At 48.3% G+C, this 24,095-nt stretch overlaps 1 protein-coding gene across 3 annotated transcripts in view; it reads left to right on the top strand.

Annotated features, from left to right (window-relative positions):
• LOC138511696 (general transcription factor IIH subunit 2) overlaps window positions 1–24,095 on the top strand; it is a 1,250,606-nt gene that overhangs the window by 939,898 nt on the left and 286,613 nt on the right. For all 3 annotated transcript variants that reach the window (XM_069627529.1, XM_069627530.1, XM_069627531.1), the window contains exon 13: window positions 6,063–6,166. In XM_069627529.1, coding sequence (XP_069483630.1) covers window positions 6,063–6,166 — 104 coding nt within the window. The remainder of the gene's footprint in view (window positions 1–6,062; window positions 6,167–24,095) is intronic.

The raw sequence follows: 24,095 nt of genomic DNA, 5'->3' as shown, positions 1-24,095 counted from the left end.
CCGTGGCTGCGGAAGTCGGTTTTTGCTCCAGATGTACAGGCCCGTCTTCTGAACATGCCCTTTGATGGCTCCCATTTGTTTGGCAGCAAGGCTGATGAGAGCCTTGAGAGGTTGCAGACATCCAAAGCTGCTGCAAAGTCTTTGAGTGCAGCAGTGCGTCAACCTCCGCCTTTTCGTCCTAGGGGACAACAGTGGAGGTGAGGTTCCTTTTGTTACTACTCCTCTTTTGGTAGGAGAGAAGCCGGCAATCAAAGGGGCCAACGTAGAACTACCCGTGGTGGTCTGGAAAATAGAGGTGCCAAAGCCGCTCAAGCAGCAGCCTCTTTGCCTTCAGGCGCTGCAACAGCCACTCCAAAACAACTGAGGCCATGTTCCATTGTTCGCCGGTTGGGGGCAGGCTATCTCAGCATCTCGAAGAATGGCGAGCTATTACTTCGGATGCGTGGGTTCTGGAGACAATGGCCCACGGCTACTGCCTGCCTTTCCTAAAACGGCCTCACGACAATCCGCTGGAGAAACTCTCTTTGAAGCTTCCGGATCCGCTCTTTGTGCAGGAAATCTTAACCCTGCTGGAGAATGGCGCTATAGAACTGGCGCCTGTAGTGGAGAGGAACAAGGGATGGTATTCCCCATATTATTTGATTCCAAAGAAAGACGGGGGACTGAGACCCATCTTGGACTTGTGTTGGTTGAACAATTTCCTCCGGAAGGACAAGTTCAAGATGGTTACTCTTTCTCAGGTCCTTCAGGCCCTTCGATTTCAAGATTGTTTGGTGTCTCTGGACCTACAGGATGCTTACTTCCATGTGCCGATTCATCCAAAGCACAGAAAGTACCTGACGTTTGTGGTTGGCAGCTCGCACTTTCACTTTCCTGCAATTCAGCTTGACCTCCGCCCAAGGGTCTTCACCAAGCTAATGATGGTGGTGGCAGCATATCTCAGGCAGGGGGGATTCATGTCTACCCCTACCTGGATGACTAGTTGATCCGAGCACGTTCTCCTGAGCAAGCTCTGGCTCATCTCAGTCTCCCCTGCCGCTCCTTTCACAAGCTGGGCTTCTCCCTCAATTACAAGAAGTCGCATCTGACACCTTAACAGCTCCAGTACATCGCGGCTGTGTTGGACACGTCCTTGGGGAAGTGTCCGCCTCCCAAGGTGAGGGCTCATCACATTGTACAGATGGTGGACAAATTTTAACATGCCCAGAGTCTTCCGGCTTTCGTATTCTTAAGGTTGCTTGGCCTCATGGCATCCTGCATTTTTCTGGTGCCAGAGGCCATACTGCGGATGAGGTCCTTGCAATGGGTCCTCAAGATGCAGTGGTCCCAATTCTCAGGCAAGATGTCGGATCCCCTTCAGATTCCACTCTGTCTCGCAGGATCTTCTGTGGTAGGCCAGCGAAGGGAATCTGATGAAGGGGGGTCCATTTTGGCAACCTGTGACAGTGGTTACGGACGCTTCCCTCACAGGATGGGGAGCTCATGCCGACGATCTGACCGCCAGCGGTCATTGGTCTCTGTCGGATTCCAAACTCCACATCAACCTGTTGGAGCTGAGAGCCATCAGGCTGGCCCTGAAGGCTTTTCTGCCGTCTGTGCGGGGAAAGACTGTCCTGATCATGACGGATAGCACAGTGGCCATGCATTACCTCAACAAAAAGGGGGGGGGGAGAGGGTCACTCGTGTTGTGCAGAGAGGCAATGCAGCTCTGGTTCTGGGCAATCCAGCAAGGAATTTCACTCTTGGCAGTTTGGCCAGAGAGGAGAATGCGGCGGCAGATGTTCTGAGCAGGCAGAGCACGATCTCTCACGACTGGGAGTTGGCTCAGGAAGTCCTTCTGGAGATCTTCACCCTTTGGGGAACCCCACAAGTGGATCTGTTCGCAACCAGTGCCAACCAGATGTGCGAGAGATTCTGCTCAAGGGAATTTCTTCCGAGAGGAGCCTTAGGGAACCCATTGGTCGTGGATTGGTCATTCCCACTTATGTACGCGTTTCCTACGGTCCCCGTCATTCCTCATGTACTAAGGAGGTTGCGGAGGTTCGGATCCAACATGATCCTCATTGCTCCGGATTGGGCCAGGAGAGCGTGGTGCCCAGATCCTCTAGAGATGTCATCTGTCCTCCAAGCCGCCTTCCCTACCGATAGGATCTTATCTCACGCGAGGGGGGTGGGTCGGGGTTCTCCATCCAGAGGTCAAGACTCTCAATCTTCACGCTTGGTTTCTGAAAGGTTGAGATATAAGGATTGGGACCTCCCGGATGACATGATGCTGTTGTTGCTTTCGGCCAGGTGGCCGGCAACCAAATCCCTGTACGTTTGCCGTAAGTTTTGCGACTGGTGCAGAGGACACAATGGCGATCCTTTTCATTGTTCCATTCCCATGGTTCTGTCTTTCTTGCTTTCTTCGGCCCACAGGGGTCTTCAAGTAGGTACCATTAAAGGTTACCTGGCGGCACTGTCCATCTTCAAGCGCTCGTCTGAAGAATGTTCTTATTTTAAGATTCCTTTGATTTCTCAATGTCTTAAAGGCCTCACTAATGTGTTCCCTCCGTCCCCTTTTCAGGTGCCGGTTTGGGATTTGAATTTGGTCTTGATATTCCTTATGGGTGCTCCGTTTGAACCTTTGCACTCTTGTCCTTTGAGACTGTTGTCTTTCAAGATGGTTTTCTTGGTGGTTGTTGCATCCGCTCGCAGAGTGAGTGAATTGCAGGCACTTTCATCTAAACCAGCCTTTACTGTGTTCCACAAGGTAGTGTCTGAATTTCATTTAAGCCAGAAAGTGGTACTTCCTGCTTTCTATCCTCCTCCTGGTAAGGCAAAGGAGCGACTCCATAGGCTGGACCCTAGGAGAGCTCTGAGCTTTTATATTTCTAGGACGTCCAGGGCCAGAGTGGATGACCAACTCTGTGTTGGTTACACACTGGACACCAATTGGGCCAGGCTGTTACCAAACAGACCTTGTCCAGGTGGATTATCCTCACCATTACTGAATGTTACTGATTGGCGGGCAAGGACCCTCCTGAGGGGTTGCGAGCTCACTCCACTAGGGGAGTGGCTACTTCCACTGCCCTGCAGCATTGAGTTCCTATTAGGAATATCTGTGACGCAGCTATATGGACTTCTAGCCACAACTTTGTCAAACATTACTCCCTGGATACGCTCCATGGTCAAGATATGGCCTTTGGTAACGCGGTCCTTTATTCTGCCATCTGATTGGGTATTCTAAATTCTTCTCCCTCCTCCATTGTGTGGTACTGCTTTGGGAGTTTGTCAAAGATGTGGAATACGTTGGAGGACACAATCCATTCGAAGAACAAGTTACTTACCAACTGGTAACGTTCTTTCGACTGGATGTTCTTCCAACGTATTCAAAATCGCCCTCCCAACCTGCCCCTGGAGAATTTCCTATGCTATTGCCAGCTTGCGCTCCCTCAAGGCTATTTGCAGTCAAGCAGGCATTGTGTACTGTTAGGCAGAAACCTGTGCAGTTCCCTTGGGGAACACTGCAAAAGATTTAAGACTACAGGTATAGCAGTAAACCCACTTGGTAGCAGTCTGCACCACCCAGATTTACCTGGTAGCTGTGGCTGAGCAGTCAGACTTCCCTCAAGAAGAGTTAGGCAGTATGCAAAGTATACACAATATGTACTCAGACACAATAGCACAAGCAAACACTGACCAGAGCTTGGTTTCAAAAGTATATAGTTGTTTATTTATAAAACACACATAAGTTGAAATCACTCTAGCAAAATATAGTAAAAACACTTCAAACACAGTTATAATGAAAGCAGTTCCAACCCTTACTCCTATCTAGACAACTCTAAGTTAAGACCACATAATTAAAACAGGGGTGAGCGCTTAACGTTAGATGACACTCTAGTAGGTTCAAGAAAGGGGTAAAAAAGAACAGGAATGGGTTAAACACACCACTCTAAGGTCCAGAACACTTGCAATAGACTCAAAGAAGCACAAAGTCACAGGTGAGCAAAAGTCACTAGGCAGGGCCCACTCTTAGAGTAGCCGGAGCGAAAATGTGCCCAAGATCACACTGTTGTTAAGGATTCAAAGTCTTGCAAAGAGTTAGAAAGAGTTTAGAGTGGCTTAAAAAGTTTAGCCAGGGTGTCCCAGGCACTCCCAGGTTCGAAAGCCGGGGGCTAAATCTACCCCGTACAGTCGGTGGCAAGGGAAGCCAGGCGGAACACGGTACCTTAAGTGGAAAGGATCCTCCAGCGGTGGCAGTTGTTCCAGGCAGTGGCAGCAAGGCTCGACGTCGGTCAGGGGAGAAGAAGTTCTCGCTGAAGAGCAGAAGAAGAAGGTCGTTGCACTGCCCGGGAAGAAACCAGCCGCGGAGTCCTCCGGTTAAAGGGTTGTACCGACTTTCGTGGTTGGGGTAAAAGGTGGTGGGGTTCCGGTTGCCGGGGTGCTTGGCACTGGCAAGGCGGCCACGAGATACCTCGAGAAACGAAAAGAAGGCGAAAAACTGGTTGTCCCCACCAGTCAAGGGAAGGAGTCACTCTGTTAAGAGTTCTCCTCGGTCGTCGGGAAAAGTGGTGAGACGGTTCAGCAGGGCTCCACCGGGTGGTGTCGTCGAAGCAGGTCGGCTCAGCTCTTCCCTCGTCGGATTCTTGGTCCTGTGGCGACTTCTGAAGTTCCAGTCCCCAAAGCCCTGCTTTTATGCAGCAAACCCCCATTCACCCAGCCTAGCTGTCACTCAAACATGCTAAGTGGTGAGCCGGCCGGCTCACCACTTGGGCCAATCAGGACGGAGTGCGACTTGAGTTACCAAGGTAACTCAGTCCAGGGTGCCTAAATCCCCCTCCACCCCTCCTAAGTACCCCAGACAGAGTGGCACCACTTTGGAGGGCTTCTGTGGAGAAGCCCGCCAAAAGTGGAACAAAGGGCTCCACTTTGGGTCAGAGTTACAGAGGCGAACGCCAACGCCATTTTAGAATCAAGTTTTGGCAAAAAGTCCCAACCGGAGTTATAATAATAAATATATAAACCGGCGGTATGTTTAAGGCTACCGTAAATAAATAATTAAATGTGTTAGCCTAAAACAATGGGAAATCCCATAGGGAAATATTCGCGGTCGAATATAAAGAGTAGTTTCCACTGCCACCAGCCAAAACTCGATCAGGGGGGGACGGAGACGTGCCCCCTCGACTAACAGACCCTGGGGCAATTGAATTGCCCCAGCCAGTACGTCCACAATATGATGGTTTGTACTGGTTCTGTTCAGGATTCAAGACTAGCAAAGTCTTTGGTGACTTTACATGCCCTGGGAGACAGTAGTCAGTCCCAGGGTATGGAGTCTATGTTGGGGAGTCCCTAGGACACCCCTGGGTCACGGCACAGAGGGTGCTGTGTAACCCACATCACAAAAATACATGAGGCCCTATGGAGTAAAAGACCCCATAGCCCATTCAACACAAGGTTTAACCAAGAAAACACACTTCAATATGTCCAAGAGTGAGGGTAAAAGAGTCTCACTCTTGGCAGGAGAAAAAAAGAAACCCCAGAAATCCAGCAAAGCTGCTGGGGGACTCACTAGGTAGGGAAATTCAGCCTAAACAGAGAATTCTCCCTAACATGTACGAGCAGGTCACATGTTATTGAGGAAGAAACATAAACTAAGGCTACGGTGCCGTGCGTCCTATTTATAACATCCGCTGACGTCACCCTCGACGGAGGCCTTCGAGGGGCATCGACCCAACGCCATTGACGCAGGACGCCCTCTGCCGAAAAATTTCCGAAGTAGCACAGCAATGGACATTACGTGTCAATGATGTGGAATACATTGGAGGAACATCCAGTCGAGCGAAAGTTACCAGTTGTAAGTAACTTGTTATTCTGGGAAGGTTTTCAATCATTTGTAGCAATCTGTTTTGGGGACTACTCACTGGAGTATCAGATGGATGCACACCTTATTTAGACATTTTGCTCCGATATTTCCTAGTACCATCTTTGTTTTGGTTGCCTGGCATCAGTTAATGCTTAAAATGTTTGCTAGTTTTTTATTGCAGTATTTAGTAAAAACTGTTTTGTTTTATTTTTACTAGGCAATTGGACAACAATAATGAACCAGGTCTTACATTAGGGGGTTATTTCTGTCCACAGTGTAGGGCGAAATACACTGAACTTCCTGTGGAGTGCAAAATCTGCCGTGAGTATTTTATATTTAATTCTTACATAAACAATTATTCTCTCCACCTCTTGGTGATCCTTTAAAGGACCGAACATCTATTATCTCTCTCCCGCTTTAACCTCTTTTGGTCTCTTCCAACCCCTCTTATCCTCTACATTTCCCTAGTTACTTCCTTTCTCCTCCTTGCCTTCCTTCTCTTCCGTTGCCCTTCCTCTCCTCCTCCCTTATATTCTCTTGCTCTCTCTCACTGTACTCTGCTGTTTTGTTTCATTTACCACCTCCTCCTCGCTCTAACGCATTCTATCATTCCGCTCACTGTCTTCTCCCTTATAACCGCTCTGCCACTGCCTATCTTGGATCTTCTTTGCTCCTCACTCCTTCTTTCCCTTCCTTCACTCTTCTCCCTTCAAGCTCTCCCTTGTTTCTTCTCTCTTCATATCCTTTCCTTTGCACTTCACTCTCTCCACTTCCTCTACTCTGCATTTTACACTCTCCACCTCGCTATTTTCTTGCTTCCCCATCTTGTCGCGCTTAATATTATAACCTCCTATTCCCCCTTTCTCTAATCCCTCGGTTAACTTCTCTGCTCTTTCTCCTGTCCACTCACTCCTTTCCTTTCCTTCGCTTCCTCCTCCTACCCGATGTCTCTCCCCTTCACCTGCGTCTCTCTGCTGTCTCTCTTCACCTTCTACACCGCCATTCTCAATCCTGTACCTACTACGCACTCAACTCTTCACTTACACACCTGTTCTAATCTGCCCGCCCGATTTATAGTCTTGCAGGGTTGGGACTGAAGCATGCCATTTCTCGATTGCTCTTAGCTGACTGGCCAGCTGTCAATTGAGAACAGCCAATGCAAACCACTGTTCCCCACCTGTGTGACTAGCTTGCAGACAGCCCTGTGGGCAAAAGCTCCTATGCATGCATTCACAATCTTGGATATCCTCGGCAGACAGTACATGCCTCTGCAGCTTTCTTAGAGGCCTGCCAAGTCATCCATCCTGTGTCTTTGCCAGGTAACAAGACGGGGACTAGTCGATGGTTGGCAGGCCCGTGGGAACCTGAGGTCTACAGTTCTTACTGCAAGTAGCACACTCAAATCTCTTCCTTCTGCTGAAACTTTGTTCTAGTTCTCTTGACTCCTGCTGGCAGTGGACTTGCATCCTAGTGGATATTCTGCCCAGCAGTTTTTGACTTTCTCATTACAATAGCCTTTCCCCTGTGCGTTTGCTGGCCAAGCACACAATACTAGGAATGATCTGGTGAGCCTGAGGATTCTGCCCTACAGTGAGCCCTTCCCCTCTTGAGATAATTCCTGATGAGCGGCTCATACATGGTTTTGTTTGCCCATCCTTGGGATGCTGAGCAAGATGCATTATAGTGCTTCCTCTACAAAATCACAAGGTCCTCCCCAGGTAAAATGGCCTCTCCTCTGCTGACCAGTCAACATGGCATTTCCAGACAAACATTTGGTCTACAGTTGTGAAGAATGGTGTGATGACTTTTCCTTTCCTTTGGGCCCAATCCTTCCACTTTGAGAAGAAGAGTTGTTCTGTCTCTAGGTTAAATCTTTCAGAAGGGGGGGTACTAACATCACCGCATCCTCTACCACCACCGTCTGACTCTCCACCTCCAGCTCTACCTGGTTTTACAATTGGAGGACCTCCTGATCCCCGTTTTTGCAAGGTATGGGTACCGTTTGATTGGCCAGAGGTCGTCCTTGTATCAGTAGGACAGACCATAACCACGTGTCACTCCAGGTCTACAGGGACATAGTGGTCCTTATAGCAGAATCCTCTGTGCCTCATTTCCAGGTGTTTTGCAAGATCTTCGTCTGGTCCCTGGTTGCATTCCACCAGTCATCTTGCTTCCCCGGTGTAAGAAAAGATTTCTTTTTTGCTCCTTTCCCCCCATGAACATCTATGGAACCCCTCAACTGTTAGCTTTTGTTTTGAACCTGTTCTGACTTTTAAAGGTAAGTGAAGTCGTTTTGCTTTACTTAACTTGCATAGCTCATCTATTTGCGGGGACACTGATCAGCCCCTATGATTATCAGTAAACTGTGACAGTCCCCATTATGGAATTGCTTGTTTGTTTTACACAGTACACATCACCCAGTAGTGAGGTGTGGTAGGGGTGCGTTGTATCCCTTTCTCTTTTGTTTTTAGTACTTTGATTACTTGCATGATGTGTCCAGAATGAGCTGATGGCAGTGGTTATTTGTCTACTGTATTTTTTCTCACATGCTCAGATTTTGCAATGTCCTTTGGCCAGGTTTCTTGTTTCCTGCCCCCTTAGGGCTGAATATGCTATATATAATAAGCCCTTTCCTGGACAAGGCCTTGGTTTTCCCAAACAAAGCAGTGGTATGTGTTTGTGGGTTTGGATTGTCTGGTCCCAGTCCATATCCTGGTCAGAGTATATCTGTTTCCGGGCAGATGTGATGTCCGTGGGCTGTCTATGATTAGACCATCCCTGCCAATTTGAATGGTTCTGGTCCTTTCCAATTTTGGGCTCAGGGGTGGCTCCAGCTCAAACTTGGGAGCCTGCAGCCATTCAAGGTCGTTGTTTGTGTCAAGACCTCTTTGAAGAGCAGCATCCCATTGACAACCCATGAATTGTCTTTGAAGCCAACCAGCTTTGCCTCCAGAAACCATCCTGGTGAAAACCTGCTCCTTTGTCTGATCTCCTGATGGCCATCATCAGTGGTTCAACTCCTAGACCAGTGAGAACAACCAGTCACAACCCCTGCTCGAGGATCCTGCCCGTGGAAGCCTTCTGAGGTGTCCCAGTACCACCCTGTGGACTGCCCAGCTCCCACCTGGGCTACTTCGCTGCATTGATTGACCTCCTGCACTTGGGATTTGTGAAGGCATCATGAAGCAAGACACAGACAACAGATTATTCAAAGCTCAAACTAAATATCTTTATTAACTTAAATGTTAGGGTGGTGTAAGGCCTTACTTGCCCTATACTAAGGTGAGATGTCCCTACCTATATAAACTAAGGATGGTCCAAGTCAGTAAGTTAAACTTAAGACTGTTTCCAAAATCTATACTTGCCCTCACAACTAAAGCTAAACAATGGGTAGGGATGTCAGCAACCAAAGTAACTGTGTTCAAGTTAAAGTTCCCAGCTTCTTCCTGCTCCTGGCTTGCTTTTGACTCTCTTCCCCAAGTCCAACACAGTTCCACAAAATGGTCTGTGTTCCCTTCCTCAAGTTCAACACAGTTCCACAAAATGACCTCGGGATTCTCTTCCCCAAGTTCAACACAGTTCTTTAGGGGGGCGTGGCCAACAGGCATACGATGCGGACGTGATCTTGCATCACTCCCGTGCCACCGGCCAGATCCTACAAGCATCCTGCTGAAAACAGAAATATAGTAGGGCCAAAACTGCTTCAGCAACGCAAGAGAAACTGCTGCATCGACCAGTCTGACAACGGACCAGAGTTGGTGCGGAAATCCCCGGCTACAGCATTCGAAAGCAGCGGGCCCCACTCTGCGTAAGACAATAAAGATGGCCGCCGTGTGTGGGCTCTGAGCGGAGGGCGCCGCGCGTCTCCGTGAGTGCCAGCCTGAGGGAAAGAACTACATCAGCAGCGAGACGGAGGGCGGCGAGTCGTGTGCGGACTCTGAGCTGGTGTGGGCGAGGGTGCTGCCGGGTCGTTGCCGCCGACTCCCGCCCACGAGACCGGACGGGTGCGTGTGGTCCCCCCCTCCGCTACACGGCAGCAGTGAGGAGTGGAGTGGCCCTGTCGACGGGCGCTCCAAGCCCAAGTCAAGGCCCTATGTTCTGGGGAGTGCAAACCGCCCGGCCGTCTCTGCCTCCGCGGCGGCTCGTGGGGGGAGAGCGCTGCCATGACCCGCCCACAGAACAGACCTGCAGTGCTAGAAGAGCCACCAGGAACCGCGGCGGGGTCGCGGGCGCTCCACTCAGCGTAGAGTGCCTGCTGGTCCCATAATCGGGTGACTGTGCACCCACCTGCCTGCACACGAAGGACAAGAAGTAGCGGTAAGGAGAGAGAGAAACGGGGAGTGAGGTGGTGGCGGCGGAGAGGGTGAAGCTCTGCCCAATTCCCCTACATGATACTGCTCACTACAGCCCCACCGCACTTAACGAAGATCATCAGCGGCCACTGTGGAACCCAGGGTGAAAAAATAAAGAACGTACGCCGCTGGTGTGCAGAAGTGCTAAAAGGACCAACTAATGCTTCCCATAGCACTACCAGAAAAGCCTCAGCGGCCGTCTAACTCAACCGAAGCACGCCAAACATAGAGATTGCACATGCAGACGCATGTTCTTACCCTAAATGAACTGTTGCTACTCAGAAAGTAAACACACCACAGCAACCGATGCTGCTACGCCTCTGCAGTGGGGTGCACGGAGAAACCCCACGTCCACTGTGTGCATATTGACATGTCTCCACACGCGAATCATATGGCCCAATGTGCCTGGTGTCATAAGCAACAAACCACCACAGATGCCAGTCTACAGCCCCAAAAAGGGGGGAAAAGAATCAGCGCAGCACCCGTGAGCCGAGCAGGGTGAGCACGATAAACAAAACAAAAGAAGGTGCACATACCCAACAGGTGGAAACCTACGGGGCCTTGTGTTCGGTGGGCACCCCTGACAATAGGTGGCAGCGGAGTAACAGGGGGGAATCATCCTGCACGGCCCCGCGCGATTGCCGCCCACGCCGCGCGGGGACCCAGTGTATGTCATTCCCAACGCTCCGGGAAATACTGCCCTATCAGCTCTATCTCTACCCCCACCTCCACCCAGAACACAATTCTCTGTCGCTGTAATAACAAGTGGACAAAATGGGGAAAGGCAAGCCCAGGAAAACCTCCACCAAAGCAGAATAGAGCAAAATGCAACTACACCAATGGCTCGCTCTCCGGAGCGGTCGACACCAACGGAAACCGACTATTCTGTAGATGACATCTCCCTCAGGGACGTGATGAGTGCCATAGCCAGCTCCAGAACATCAATGGAGAAGAAGATGGACAGTATTGGCGCTGATGTGTCTTTGCTCCGACACGATCTACAAAAGCTAGCCTCCTGTACTGGAGAGGCCGAAGCACGCATCTCGGAGAATGAAGATAACCTACGAGGGGTCAATCGCCACATGTCTGGTATGCTAGAACGCATCAAAATCCTGGAAGCAGGAGTGGACGACAGTGAAGGCAGATCCAGACGCAATAACATCCGCATACTCAGTCTCCCCGAGAAGGCAGAAAAGGCATGTATGGAACTATTTCTTGAAAAATGGCTGTCGAACATATATAAAGCGGAGTCCTTTTCCAGGTTTTTCTTCATCGAGCAGGCTCACCGCATCCCGACTGGTAGTCACACCACGCGTGCCACTGCGCACAGTCATAGCAAGATTCCTAAATTCTAGAGACAGAGATACTGTGCTACAACTGGCCGGATCGAAGGGAACTGTCACGTAAAACGGATCTAAGATCGCCTTCTTCCCAGATTTCACCAGAGAAGTTCAGAAAGCGCTCCAATCCTTTGATCCCCTCAAAAAGCGCCTGCAAACAATGGGAGTCAAATACGGACTCATTTTCCCTGCCCAACTCAAAATATTTCATAAAGGCACATCCGTGCACTTCACAGACCCCAAGGAAGCATGGAGCTGGGCCGAAAGGCATATAGAAGGCGATTGGAGCACTGAGGGAAAGAGGAGAGGAGAACGCAACAGACCACATCCTGAGAGACCACCGGACATAGAGCCTCCACAACAGCAGCAAGACAGAATGCTGCAACAGGGAAATGAATGAAGTAGCTTCAACAGCACTTCATTAATGGAACCACAGTGCGCGAAATATAAAAGAGCCTGCACTCCGAACGGAACATAAATCACAAAGAATACTATGGCTGGCGGCCGAACTAGCAGTCCCCCCCCCCCCCTGACAAGGTAACAAACTCATAGCATCAAACGAGGGTGCTATACCGCCAAGCTCCAGACTCTACACGCAAACTGCAAACCCAGTTAGCACAGAGCAGGCTTATGCGAGCTAAAGTTTAACTGTTTACAAGTTCACGTTGGGACGACAGATGCTTCAGTTGGGGTTGGAGTATAGCAAGCGGGGAGTTGAGGGCAAAGTTCTTATTCAATACTCAGCATGCAGCGGCGCTATAAGCATGACGAACGGGATGAACAATAAGCTATTCCACATCCTAACTAATTTGAAACATTCACGCCATACGAAGCGCACCCATAAAACTAAGATCCAGACAATTGATGACACCTGACGCTGGTTCAACCAATAGACACCTAAAGCTGATGACCTGGAATGTGAATGGGCTGGGGTCTAGCATTAAATATATATATCAATATATAAACCGGCATTCAACGGACATAGTGCTCCTAACTGAAACGCATCTTGCAGGAACGATCTGTAATCTATTCAAAAGATCCAACTATCGCATGGCGATACATGCGGGCTTCTCCATGGGGACGAGAGGGGTGCTAATATTGGTTCATAAAAGACTTCCACTGGAGATCTCGCAAATAACGCAGGACAGAGCTGGACGTTATGTACAAATACAGGCTATGCTCTGGAGCCAAACCCTGGCGATAATGGCAATATACTGGCCACCATCTCTACTAAACGCTCTGCTAGCAGACATTACTCCAATCCTGGCCGCAAATCCGTCCGACATGTGGGTGATAGGCGGCGACTTCAATGAAGTAATGGACAACACCCTAGATCGCACACATATGAGGGCAAGGAACCCTGCCACCACCACAAAACTGGCCGCCTTTGCGTCTGCACTGGGACTGCGAGATGCATGGCGGGATCTGCACAGTGGCACACGCGAATACTCCTTCCACTCAGGAGTGCATGCTTCAATGTCAAGAATAGACATTTCTTCCTACCAAATCAAAACATTCACAAAGTATGTGGCGCGTCCTTCCTCCCACGGGGAATCTCTGATCACTCCCCACTGTTGCTTAAACTTGAAATGGAAAGACCGCGGCCCCCCCCCACATGACGGCTTAACTCCTACTACCTGTGGTTCCCGGACCTACAGGAGAGGTTGGAGACAGTCACCGCCGAATACTTTGAACTTAACACAGGCTCGGTCAATGACCCTGGAACTTTATGGGAGGCATACAAACCGGTCCTAAGGGGCGAGATCCTCTTGTGGACAACAGCAAAAAAAAATGCTCACTGTGAACTGATCATAGAGGCCGAAAGGGAAGTAATGATCAGGGAATCAGAACATATTGCTAACAACACTCCCACGACAAATAGAACCCTGATACTAGCCCAGAAGAAGCTCCACAATCTATTGCTGGACTGTGCCAAAAAAGCACATGGTGCCATGAAAGCACGACTATACGAAACTGGTGAAAAAGCTGTTAAACTGCTTGCATAGTTGGAGAAACGTGATGTAGGTCACCAACAAGTGAAAAGCGTTAAGAATGCGAATGCAGAAGCGGTCTCGTCGGATGCAACAATAGCAGAATGTTTTGCTGATTTCTACGAAAAGCTTTACAAACCCCCCAATATCATAGCGCCCAAAACCATACTAGATGGAGCCGATCTCCCCACACTCACCACAGAACAAGCCAACATGTTAGATACCAAAATAACTGAGGAGGAAATTTCAGCAATCATTACCCAACTCCAAGCAGGCAAGACTCCAGGGCCTAACGGTTTCCCACTAGACTTATGAAAAAAGATAAAACACCTAGATATATCTACCCACCTGCTTAACATGTTTGAATACTCCCTAGAAATAGGTAGGCTCCCACCAGACCTACACAAGGCCACAATCCTAGTGATCCCCAAAAAAGGCATGCCTCCGGACGAATGTAGCTCCTACAGGCCCATATCCTTAATAAACAGCTAACCCAAAATAATAGCGAAAATACTAGCTAACAGACTCCAAACGGTTATCACAACACTGATACATCCTGACCAATGCGGCTTTATGCCTCAAAGATCCACGAGGATGAGCATCCGCAGGCTGCACTTAGCGCTGGAAAGAGCACCCGCCATACAACAATCACTTGCGTTGCTAGCCATGGACTTCGAAAGGGCCTTTGACTCGGTCTACTGGGAGGCTCTGTGGGCAATCATGAGAAAAATTAAGTTTGGTGAGTCATTCATAAAGTGGGTCCAGCTTCTTTACGACACCCCGCTGGCAGAAGTGAGGGTGAATGGGTGGCCCTCTCGTAACATCCAATTGGGGAAGGGAACCAGACAGGGGTGCCCGCTCTCAGCAATGCTATTCGCACTGATCATTGAACCACTAGCAGTCATCCTGAGAGACACAATGACATGGACTGGTTTCCGATGGAACTCGGGTTGGGAAGATAAAGTATTTCTCTACGCAGACGATCTTCTAGTGTACCTAGGCGACCCGACAACCTCCTGTCCCATAGTCACACAAATACTGTTAGACTACGGGGCCTTTAGCGGCCTAAGAGTGAACTGGTCCAAATCAGTGCTCTTCCCGGTGAAAGGTGTAGACTGCATACCACCACAGGGTTTCCCATTCCAAGTCGAACTCAACCAGTTTCGACACTTAGGCATCCAGATCACAAACAGACTGGATAGGTACATCACCCAAAACCTATATCCGCTGGTTAAAATATTCGCACAAGACGTGACCCACTGGGAAGCACTGCCGTTAACACTACTAGGCAGAGTGGTGCTCTTCAAAATGCTTGCCCTACCTCGATTCTTGTACATCCTACAAAATGCCCCCATCCACATCCCAGCAGCAGAATTCTGCAAAATGGACAGAATCACACGCAAATTACTATGGGCTGGGAAACATCCAAGGATATCTCTTAGGACCCTCCAATGCTCAGTATGGGAAGGGGGAATAGGACACCCGAATATCCAAATGTATTACTGGGCGACCCAGATGGCGACGGTAAATGATATACTACATGGTAACACAGAACTCCCACAAATACGGGCCAAAATAGCAGTAAGACACGACATGTCCCCAATCGAAAGCCTATACGACACAAAGAGCCACTCCCCCGAAGGCACGATAACAGCACGTACAACCCAAATCTGTAGAGAGGTACACAAACACATCAGATGGGACAACAAAATTACCCCAGTCCAGCCCATCTGGAATAATGCCTGCCTCGAAGGACTCCGTAAACTCCCCAAGTGGCCAAACTGGGAAAAGGCTGGAATACGAAACATTCAGCAAATATATGCAAACAACCAAATAATTTAATTTGCCAAGATCTTGTCCACATACAATCTCCCTACCACTGAGAACTACCACTATGGCCAACTATGTCATGCACTCACCAAGCTAAGGGCCCAACTGTTAGACATGGCGGAATGTACGCCCATCGAAAGGAATATAGTGGTAGATAGCGTGAAAACCAAGGTTACATCCACCATGTACAATGTTATCTCCTCTTTTGCCACAAAGGAATTGTCGAGCCTAAACCTGAAATGGGAAAGAGATGTGGGCCTGATACTACCTGAGGACTGGATCTCGACCCTGATGTATCCTAGATACTCTGCAATCTCTGCTAGAATTCGGCTTATACAACTGAAAATACTTCATAGAATATACTACCCCCGAACAGCACTATACAAATGGGGTAAAATAAATTACTCTAGATGTCTGCGCTGCAAGCAAGAGGAAGGAACCTTCTACCACATCCTATGGCAATGCATGAAAATACAACGCTTTTGGCGAAAATGTGGTGAGAGGCTTTCGAGCGTCATGTGCCGAACAATCCCAATTGATCCTAAACTACTTCTCCTAGGAATCTCAGAGGAAGGGGAAATGTCTCGCTTTGAAAAGCTCCTGCTCTCAACCTCCACAGACATTGCCAAAAGAAACCTTGCGTAGCTATGAGGTTCAGAATCCACTCCCCAATATGACCAATGGATATCGGAGGTAGACGTCTGCATCTTAATGGAACGCCGAGTATATCAAGCAAGAGGCTGCCCGGGCAAGGCAGAGAAGATATGGGGAAAGTGGGAACAAACTGTGTAAAGTACGTATGGACTGTACCAATCGATAATGATGTATAAACCACTCACCATTTCGGGGAGAAATATCCTGTCCCGTCATTCTTTGAATAAGACTAGCATGGAAGCACCGAATATATATATACTATGTCTGATCGTGCTGCCTCACCGTCTGTATGCAAAGTTACAAGTTTGTGTAATGTATGTCTTTGTATTGTTTTGATGAAAAACCAATAAAATGTGTTAATAAAAAAAAGAACACAGTACTTTTAAGCTTCCAATTCAGTCTCATCAAATTTAGTTTGTCATCTCTTTCTATTGCTTGAACAACTTTAGGCTGACCCTCCTCAGCCTCTTAATTTCTTCTTGGTTTACTCCAAGGAAGGTTTCCTCAGTCTAAGCGCAGTTGTCGGACCACACGGTCCACCCAATACTGGTCACGCAACCGATAATCCTTGGTACTTTTCAATAGTTAATTTATCGTTTTCTTGACAACACTGGTCTCCTTTCTGCATCTGTGCTGTAAATCCATATAAAAATCTGTTTCACTTTACTGGCTTCTTGCCTTTACCAACCTGGCACACTTTCCTTTGTGGTATTTCTCCTGGTTACCACCTTGCTTTCACACTATCCAATAGTGCTTTTATCCTCGCTCTTTTCACTTTGCTTGCAAAAAATGCAGTTTCTTTAAATTCCTCTCGTTCTAAAATGTACTTCACTTTCAAGTTAATTTGTGCGATATTCTCGTATTCTTCTCTTTAATTCAGCATTCAAAACATATTCAGTGCTTTCAACTTGTTCAGTGCTTTTCAACTTGTTCGGTATTCAATAGTTCATATTTGGTTATTCGACCCATTTTGCAGTATTCAAAACGCGTTACTTGCTTGGCGATTTGTTCAGCATTCAATAAGTCACGTTTCCCCGTCTCCAGACCCCTTTAGCGTATATTCTTGCTTGTTCGGCATTCGCTGCGACCCGGCCTGAGTGAACCTTCCCCGTCACTAACTGGTGTGCGGCCGCTACTCTGGGTGCTCTGATTTCTCTCCTGGGTTCTCGCTCGCTCCCCTCTTACCCCTGAGGAGCTCAGGCGTGCTGCACTTGCCCTCACCGGTTCTTCCTGCAGTGGTCTGTGGCATCTCTGTGTTCCCAACTCCCAACAGCGAACACAAGGCAGTGGGCTTTGCACAGCTCCAGACCCTCTTGCGGCCATCAATGGCCTCAGCGTTGCTTCTCTGCCTCCGATGTCCTTTTCACCAGCCCATAGACCGTCCGCTTGACCTCAGATGGCCGCATTCCATGGCCCAACTGGTTCCCTTCTCTGCTGCTTCTCACTCCTTTTAAACACCTGCAACCAATGAAAAGGTTGCAGATGTGAATACTTAGTTTAATTTGCCTGACCATAGTCATTGGGAAATCCCTGAGCCTTGCAGCAGTCCTCAGGCGTCCTCTTTGTTTCAGTATTAGAGTGGTGAAATAACTTGTTAGTGTTCACTACTTAGTCGCCTCTTCCCAGTATTATAATGGCCTGAATAGGGAAAAGTGAGCAGAGATGGTTTACAGCAATCTATAAAGGCGGGGGGGGAGGGGTGCAGTAAGGTTGGTTTTCATTAGGAAAAGGAGATACCATGTCTCGCCTGCGGATATCCTCTCCCCAATCCCCAAAAACCCTCCACCCATGAGATCCTCCCTCGCATCTCCACCCCCAGGGTCATGATCCAAAAGCGACTGCCTTTCTCTGGTCACCTCAGGAGAGGATCCAAGGGGAGTAGGTGTGAGGATAGCCTCTGGTTTCTCACAGACTCCACAGATCCACGACTTGTGAGAACAGGACGCCTTAACTTGCCGTTGGTGCTCTCCAGCACAAAGAGGGGCCTTGCAGGACCAGCTTTTCTATCTCCGCCACCAGTCGCAGGAACTCTAGCCAGAGTGCGGAACCGTCGACTAGCCAGACCTAAATCCTGATGCTCAAAATGACCTCTGCACCAGCGACCCCTGAGCCCCCTCCAACACAACCAAGGCACGAAGTGAGTGGGACTACTCAATTCAGAAGCCTCAGAATGTACAGTTGGCGTGATGTGGGTGAGTTAACATACCTGTTTCTACTAACCCCCTCCCTCCAAAGGGTTTAATGAGTGCAACGTCTTAACCCTACCTCTCCCTTGCCTGGTCATGATTGGTGGAGTTCTGGCCAAGGATCCCCCAGGCGATGGGTTTACGAGTGGACCGCCAAACAACCTTGCTTGCTTTGCTCTTCACTACTTGAGGCACTTAAAACTACATGTTGGCTTTACCAACACTTATTCTGCCTTCCTAAATGACTCCTAGCTCCCTGCAAAGGGTTAACTTTAGGATTTGTGAGTCTTACAACAGTAGGGCGCTTCTTTCGCAAGGGAAGGACTTTTTAAATCTAAGACCTTATTATTAAAAGGCCGCCGATTGTGTTTTTCTACTCTTTGAATTTCTTACTTGTTTTCTTAACTGGTTTACTACTTATTTTAGTTTTCTTTTTTTCCAGAGCAATTTTATTGATTTTAAGATGAACAAAACCTTTACTGGCATGGAATACTTCCAACACGCAAAAAAGAAAGTCACATATACAAGCTGAGCAATACCATCTTTGCTGCTAAACAAAAACATAACTTTCCACTCCCGGCGCGCCCCCTCCTCCATAAACCCCCCTTCCACCATGCAGAGTTGAATCAAGAATGAAATCTAAAATGAAAAAAATTTAAAATAGTGTCACCAACGTCTATGATCTAGAAGTTTCAACATACGGGGCCTGACCGGCTTGTAGTTTACAAGTTCACAAGGGGGACGGTATTCTATATAAACTCAGATGTCATAAATCGCTGTAACTGTTGGGGAGAATTCTCATTCTATGGCTAATTTCCCTTACCTATAGAGTCTCCCAGCAGCTTTGCTGGATTTGAAGGGTTTGTTTCTTTTTACCTGCTAAGAGCGAGACTCTTTTTCCCACTCTTAGGCATTTTTGCTATGTGTGTTCTCTGCTATTTTTGTGTTTAATGTCTATGGGATTTTCTCAACCCCATAGGAACCATCTTTATTCACATGTGTTACACAGCACCCTCAGTGCAGTGACACAGTGGTGTCGTCGTGACCCCCAAACATAGACTCCATACCCTGGGACTGACTACTGTCTCCCAGGGCATGTTAAGTCCCCATTGACTTTACTAGTCAAATCCTATGAACTAAACCAGTACAACCCATTTTACTATGGAGGTACTGGAAAGGGTTAATAGTTTTTCCCTTATGTTCATTTTCGAGAGGGTAACGTACAGTCCCTCTCTCAAAAGTTTCTGGCTGGTGTCAGTGGTTACTGCCATAAATATTTGACCGCGAATATTTCCCTATGGGATTTTCCCATTGTTCGAGGCTACCACTTTTCTGACAGCCTCTAAGATACCGCCGGTGCATTTTAATATTAACTTGACTCCGGTAGGTTTTATTTGCCAGAACTTTAATATAACTTCTTTCTCGTGTCTTTCTCCTGACCCAGGTTGGGGATCCTTTGTTCGTCCTTTTGGCGGGCTTCTGCCAAGAAGCCCTCCTTTCGGCGCAACGGAGTCTGGGGTGGGTCCATTGTTTGGGAGGGAGAGTAGGACCCCTGGACAGGGTTGCCTCAGCAACCCATGTCGCACTCTATCCTGATAGGCTGGAGGGTCCCCCGCCAAGATGACCACTCCACTGTGTGAGTGACAGCTAGGCTGTATGAATGGGGATCTTTTTGTATAAAAGCAGGGTCCTGAGGAGTGGAAGAGCAAGACGTCGCCACTGGAACTGGGAAACCGAAGAGGAGAGAAGCCAAAGACATCTGCAATGACTGAACCACCGGTGAAGTCCTGCTGCAGCGTCTCACTACTTTTCTCCACACAACGAGAGAAGATCTTCACCTGCAAGAGCCTTCTTCCCTTGAGCTGGTGGGGCCAACCAGTTCGCCAATCGCCTTCCCGGACCTGCCTTGGTCGAATCTCCCGTACCCAGTACTCGGAGGCCGGATAGCCAGGCACCAGTCCACCGGGACCGCGACTTAAAGGAGGGTACCTTTTTATTTGTCGGGCAGCACCACGCCTGGTTTCATCACTGTGTAGTGCAGTAACTCGAAACTTCCTCCACGACAACCTCTCTTCCTCTGCTGGATCACCCGAACTGCAGGAACAACCGCCACCGCAGGAGCCACTTCTTCATTTAAAGGTACATTGTTCCGCCAAGCCGCCCTTTCTTCGCGGTAGCACTAAAGGTGTTTTAAATCCTTTACCAACCTGTTGGGTTGGCCGCCCCTCTCTCTTAACATTGTCTTTTCAACTTCTGCATCCACCTTTTCAAATTCGTTAACCAAAGACTTGACTGCAGCTACAAGAACATTTTGCTCCTGGGCCCTTGCCCTGTACCACTGACTCTGTCACAGGCCTACTGACTCTGGCTACATTTGTTAGATCTACCTTCTTTAGATTGATTCTCACTGAGAACTGTGTTGGTGCACCTATTTCTTTCAACTACCCTTTCCTTCCCATTTTTAAACCTTGTGAAATGCCATTTTGCTCAGTTTTCATTTAAGTATTGCTTATACTGATGTACTGCCTTGCTTAAATTGGTTCACAAACTGATGAGAAGTGTTGCTAGGGTGTGTAAGAAACTATTTCTAGATAACGTGTGCTTTCCCTCCCTTGTCATGAATTGTTAGAGGATCCCTTGTGTGTAGTTTTCACTGTGCCGTTTTGCTCAGTTTTCACTCTGTTCACTTGGTCTACATTTTAACTTGGGAGTGTGTATATTTTTCCTTTGACTTAATTTAACTTGCTTGATGACTGTGATACATGTGTTTTATTAGAAGTGTATAAAATAAATATATAACTACTTTTTAATACACAGCTTTGGTCAGTGTTTCATTGTAGCGTAGTCTTGTAGGCCTATTGTGTAAACACTGAATAGTTCTCATCGCCCTCTTGAGATAAGTCTGACTGCTCAGCCACAGCTACCAACTAAATCTTTGTGGTATGGACTGACACCAAAGGGGATTTATTGCTCTCACCTGTAGTCCTAATCTTTTGTATTGCTCCCTAAGGGAACGGCACAGGATTCTGCCTAACAGCAACCACCCCCATTTCGAGTTATAGACCTCGCCCTCGTCCGTTAGATCTGCAGAGATCTTTTCCATCGCCAGGATAGACCATATCCAACCCACCCCCCCCCCCCCGAGCTTGATACAGGGAGCATCTCTATTTTTCCAATTGGTTGCTATCCCCATCTCTGCAGTAAGAAGTAATATTGTTATAATCCTACCCTCAATTGAGTAAAAGGTGTAGTGGTTTTTGTCAGGGATGCCGAATAGTACCAAGCCTGGATTGAACGGAAAGGAGCGTTCAATGATTCTTGAAAAATAGGCAAGTACCGCCTCACAAAATGGTTTCACTTTCGGACACTCGCATCATATGTGTATCATTGTCCCTCTGTTCCCACAGTCTCTCCACCAGGCTCCTGTAGAATCTGGATAGATAAGCTGCAATCTATTTGGCGTTAAGTACCACCTTGACAACACTTTATAGGCTGCCTTTATCAACTGTACCACCAAATGCCTTCCCGTTCCTTGTCAGAGATTGCTCTCCCCAAGTTATTTTCCAATGCACTCATATAAGCCCATCTCATCCTGCCCATCGTATCAAACAGGAGGCTGTAAATATTGGAAAATAGCTCTCTGGTTGTATTAGCTTCCATTACAAACTTCTAAAATGGCAGTAATTCCCTGGTGGCGGCTTCTTTGACAACCCTGCCCATCACCCAGTGGCACATTTGAAAGTACTGGAATCCGTCACTTGCCTTCAGTTTGTATTCCTGGTTGCACTCCACAAAGGATTTAATCACCCCTTTGTTGAACATGTCACCTATGCACCAACCTTAGTTCTCTTTCCACCCCTTGAATGAGCCTCTGTGCATGCCCGGTGTGAAATCTGGGTTGCTGTGTATTGGTGTAAACGGTGACGGGAACATGGTTAGGTACCCCCGCGTGGCCATTGTATCCCATGTCTCAAATGCTGCTTTTGTTACCATATTCCTATATATTGATGACGGTCTATTACCTTTTGGTTGCCAGAGCACGCTCCAAAAAGGGATGCCAGACACCGCAGTAATCATAGTCCACCATTGCTTTTTCAGATTCTGTTTGGCACCATTCCTTCACTATCCGTAACTGAGCTGCCATATAATATGCCTGCAAGTCTGCCCCCTGCAGTCCTCCCCGTCCTGTACCAAACCTCAATATGGAGCTCGCCAGTACTACCTCTCCTCCGTTTCCAAATGAATGACGTGGCTGTGCTCTGCATCGCTGAGCGTTTGCCTAGGGTGACGAAGTCGTTCATTTTTCATACGTTAATCCGTCCAAACCAGGAGAAGGTGCCTTTGCTCCATCATTGCAGGTCAGCTTTTATTTGTTCTATTAGATTAGGATAATTTATTTTGTAGAGCGTGCCTAAATCTGCAGTGAGTTGCACTCCCAGGTACTTAATACTATCTCTGGACCAGTGAAATGGCAGGTCTGTCTTAAGTGTACCAAAATTCGGCTTCGAGTAAGTATTCGGCCGAATTCAGGCTGAAAATTAATACTGAATAGCTGAAGTTACACCCCTGACATACCCAGACATACCAGACACCCCTAACATTCATCACACCACGAAACTGTCCAGCCGTGCCAAAGAATATGTGCAACATCACTCTAAGGAACACAGACATTGTATCCTTTCTTCGTGACCTCACACATTTGCCCGATACCAGACACAGGAACGTGGAGACACACTCCGTACCAGATGCTGCTCCCGGGACATGGCCAGCCACCCACAAAGCTCAGCACCTGGTACACAGTGGGTGGAGGGCCGACCCCCTATCCTATGGATCCATGCTGGCTACACAGCCTTTTCCCCTGCCCCCCCTTTAGGACATCTCCGATAACGGGCCCGGGGACAGTAGTTAGTCACAACGAGAACATCCCATGTCTGCCCATGACCAACAGCTCTCCTGTGTGGGCACTATGCCGTGCCGCATCCCCATGCAACCCGCCAGTCTGCTCACCTCAGCGAATGGGGGAAGCGAAGCATACCTCGTGCCCCAAGACTACCACAGTGGGCCGTGCCCCAGGATCGGCTGCACCGTTCGCACTCGGCTCGGAGGTAGGCACGCGCACCTGTCCTGCTCCCTGGAAGGCAGCTGAGGCATATCTCCACAGTCCACACCTTGGCTGATGTTTAGGCAAGCACAGCAGGCTCCAGGGATCCAGGGATCAGATCAGAAGGTGGCTTCTGTTAACCCTGACGTGAGCACTACCTGCTCTGCTTCCCTCTGCATGCAACTCCACCCTGGGCCAGTGCCCTCGGCATTGCTCAGTGCTGTGATGGGCATCTGATAAGTGGGCATTGGTGAGCGAGCCCCACCCTTGCTCAGTGCTCCACTCTGAGAATTTCCTGCACACCCCCATATCAAAGCTTTAATGGAACATTTCACAATCTCTAAAATACATTAGACACAGCATCAGAACAGACTCATGGCTGCACAGAAAGGCGTTGTCCCACACTGTTTAAGCGCTTAGTGTTGAATTGGATGTTCAACCAACCTGTCGGAGGTTCAAACCCTGACAGAAACGCATTCCTTCCTGGGTTGATGAGCTGAGTAATTTCGATTTCAGCAACAGTAAAAACTTTTTTCTAAAGTGCTGCGAAATTACCACACTACGGGTAACGAGCGCTATATATTAGTTGAGAGAGCTTGTTGAGAGAGCTTGTATGAGCCGCTCCGATTGTAATACGGCCCCCATACAACCAATCAAGGGAAAAACAAGAACAATTTGCACACACATGTCCTTGCCTGCGCGAGGTGTGGGGGAACAGTTCATTTTCTGATAATGTTTTCCTTTCAGGGTTTATACAAACAACTCCTGTAGACAACAAGAAAAGAAATGTTATGTT

The sequence above is a fragment of the Ambystoma mexicanum genome, chromosome 6p, assembly GCF_040938575.1.
Source record: "Ambystoma mexicanum isolate Mex_15411 chromosome 6p, UKY_AmexF1_1, whole genome shotgun sequence".
Taxonomy (NCBI): Eukaryota; Metazoa; Chordata; class Amphibia; order Caudata; family Ambystomatidae; genus Ambystoma; species Ambystoma mexicanum.
This window is presented reverse-complemented; position numbering and strand designations above follow the sequence as displayed.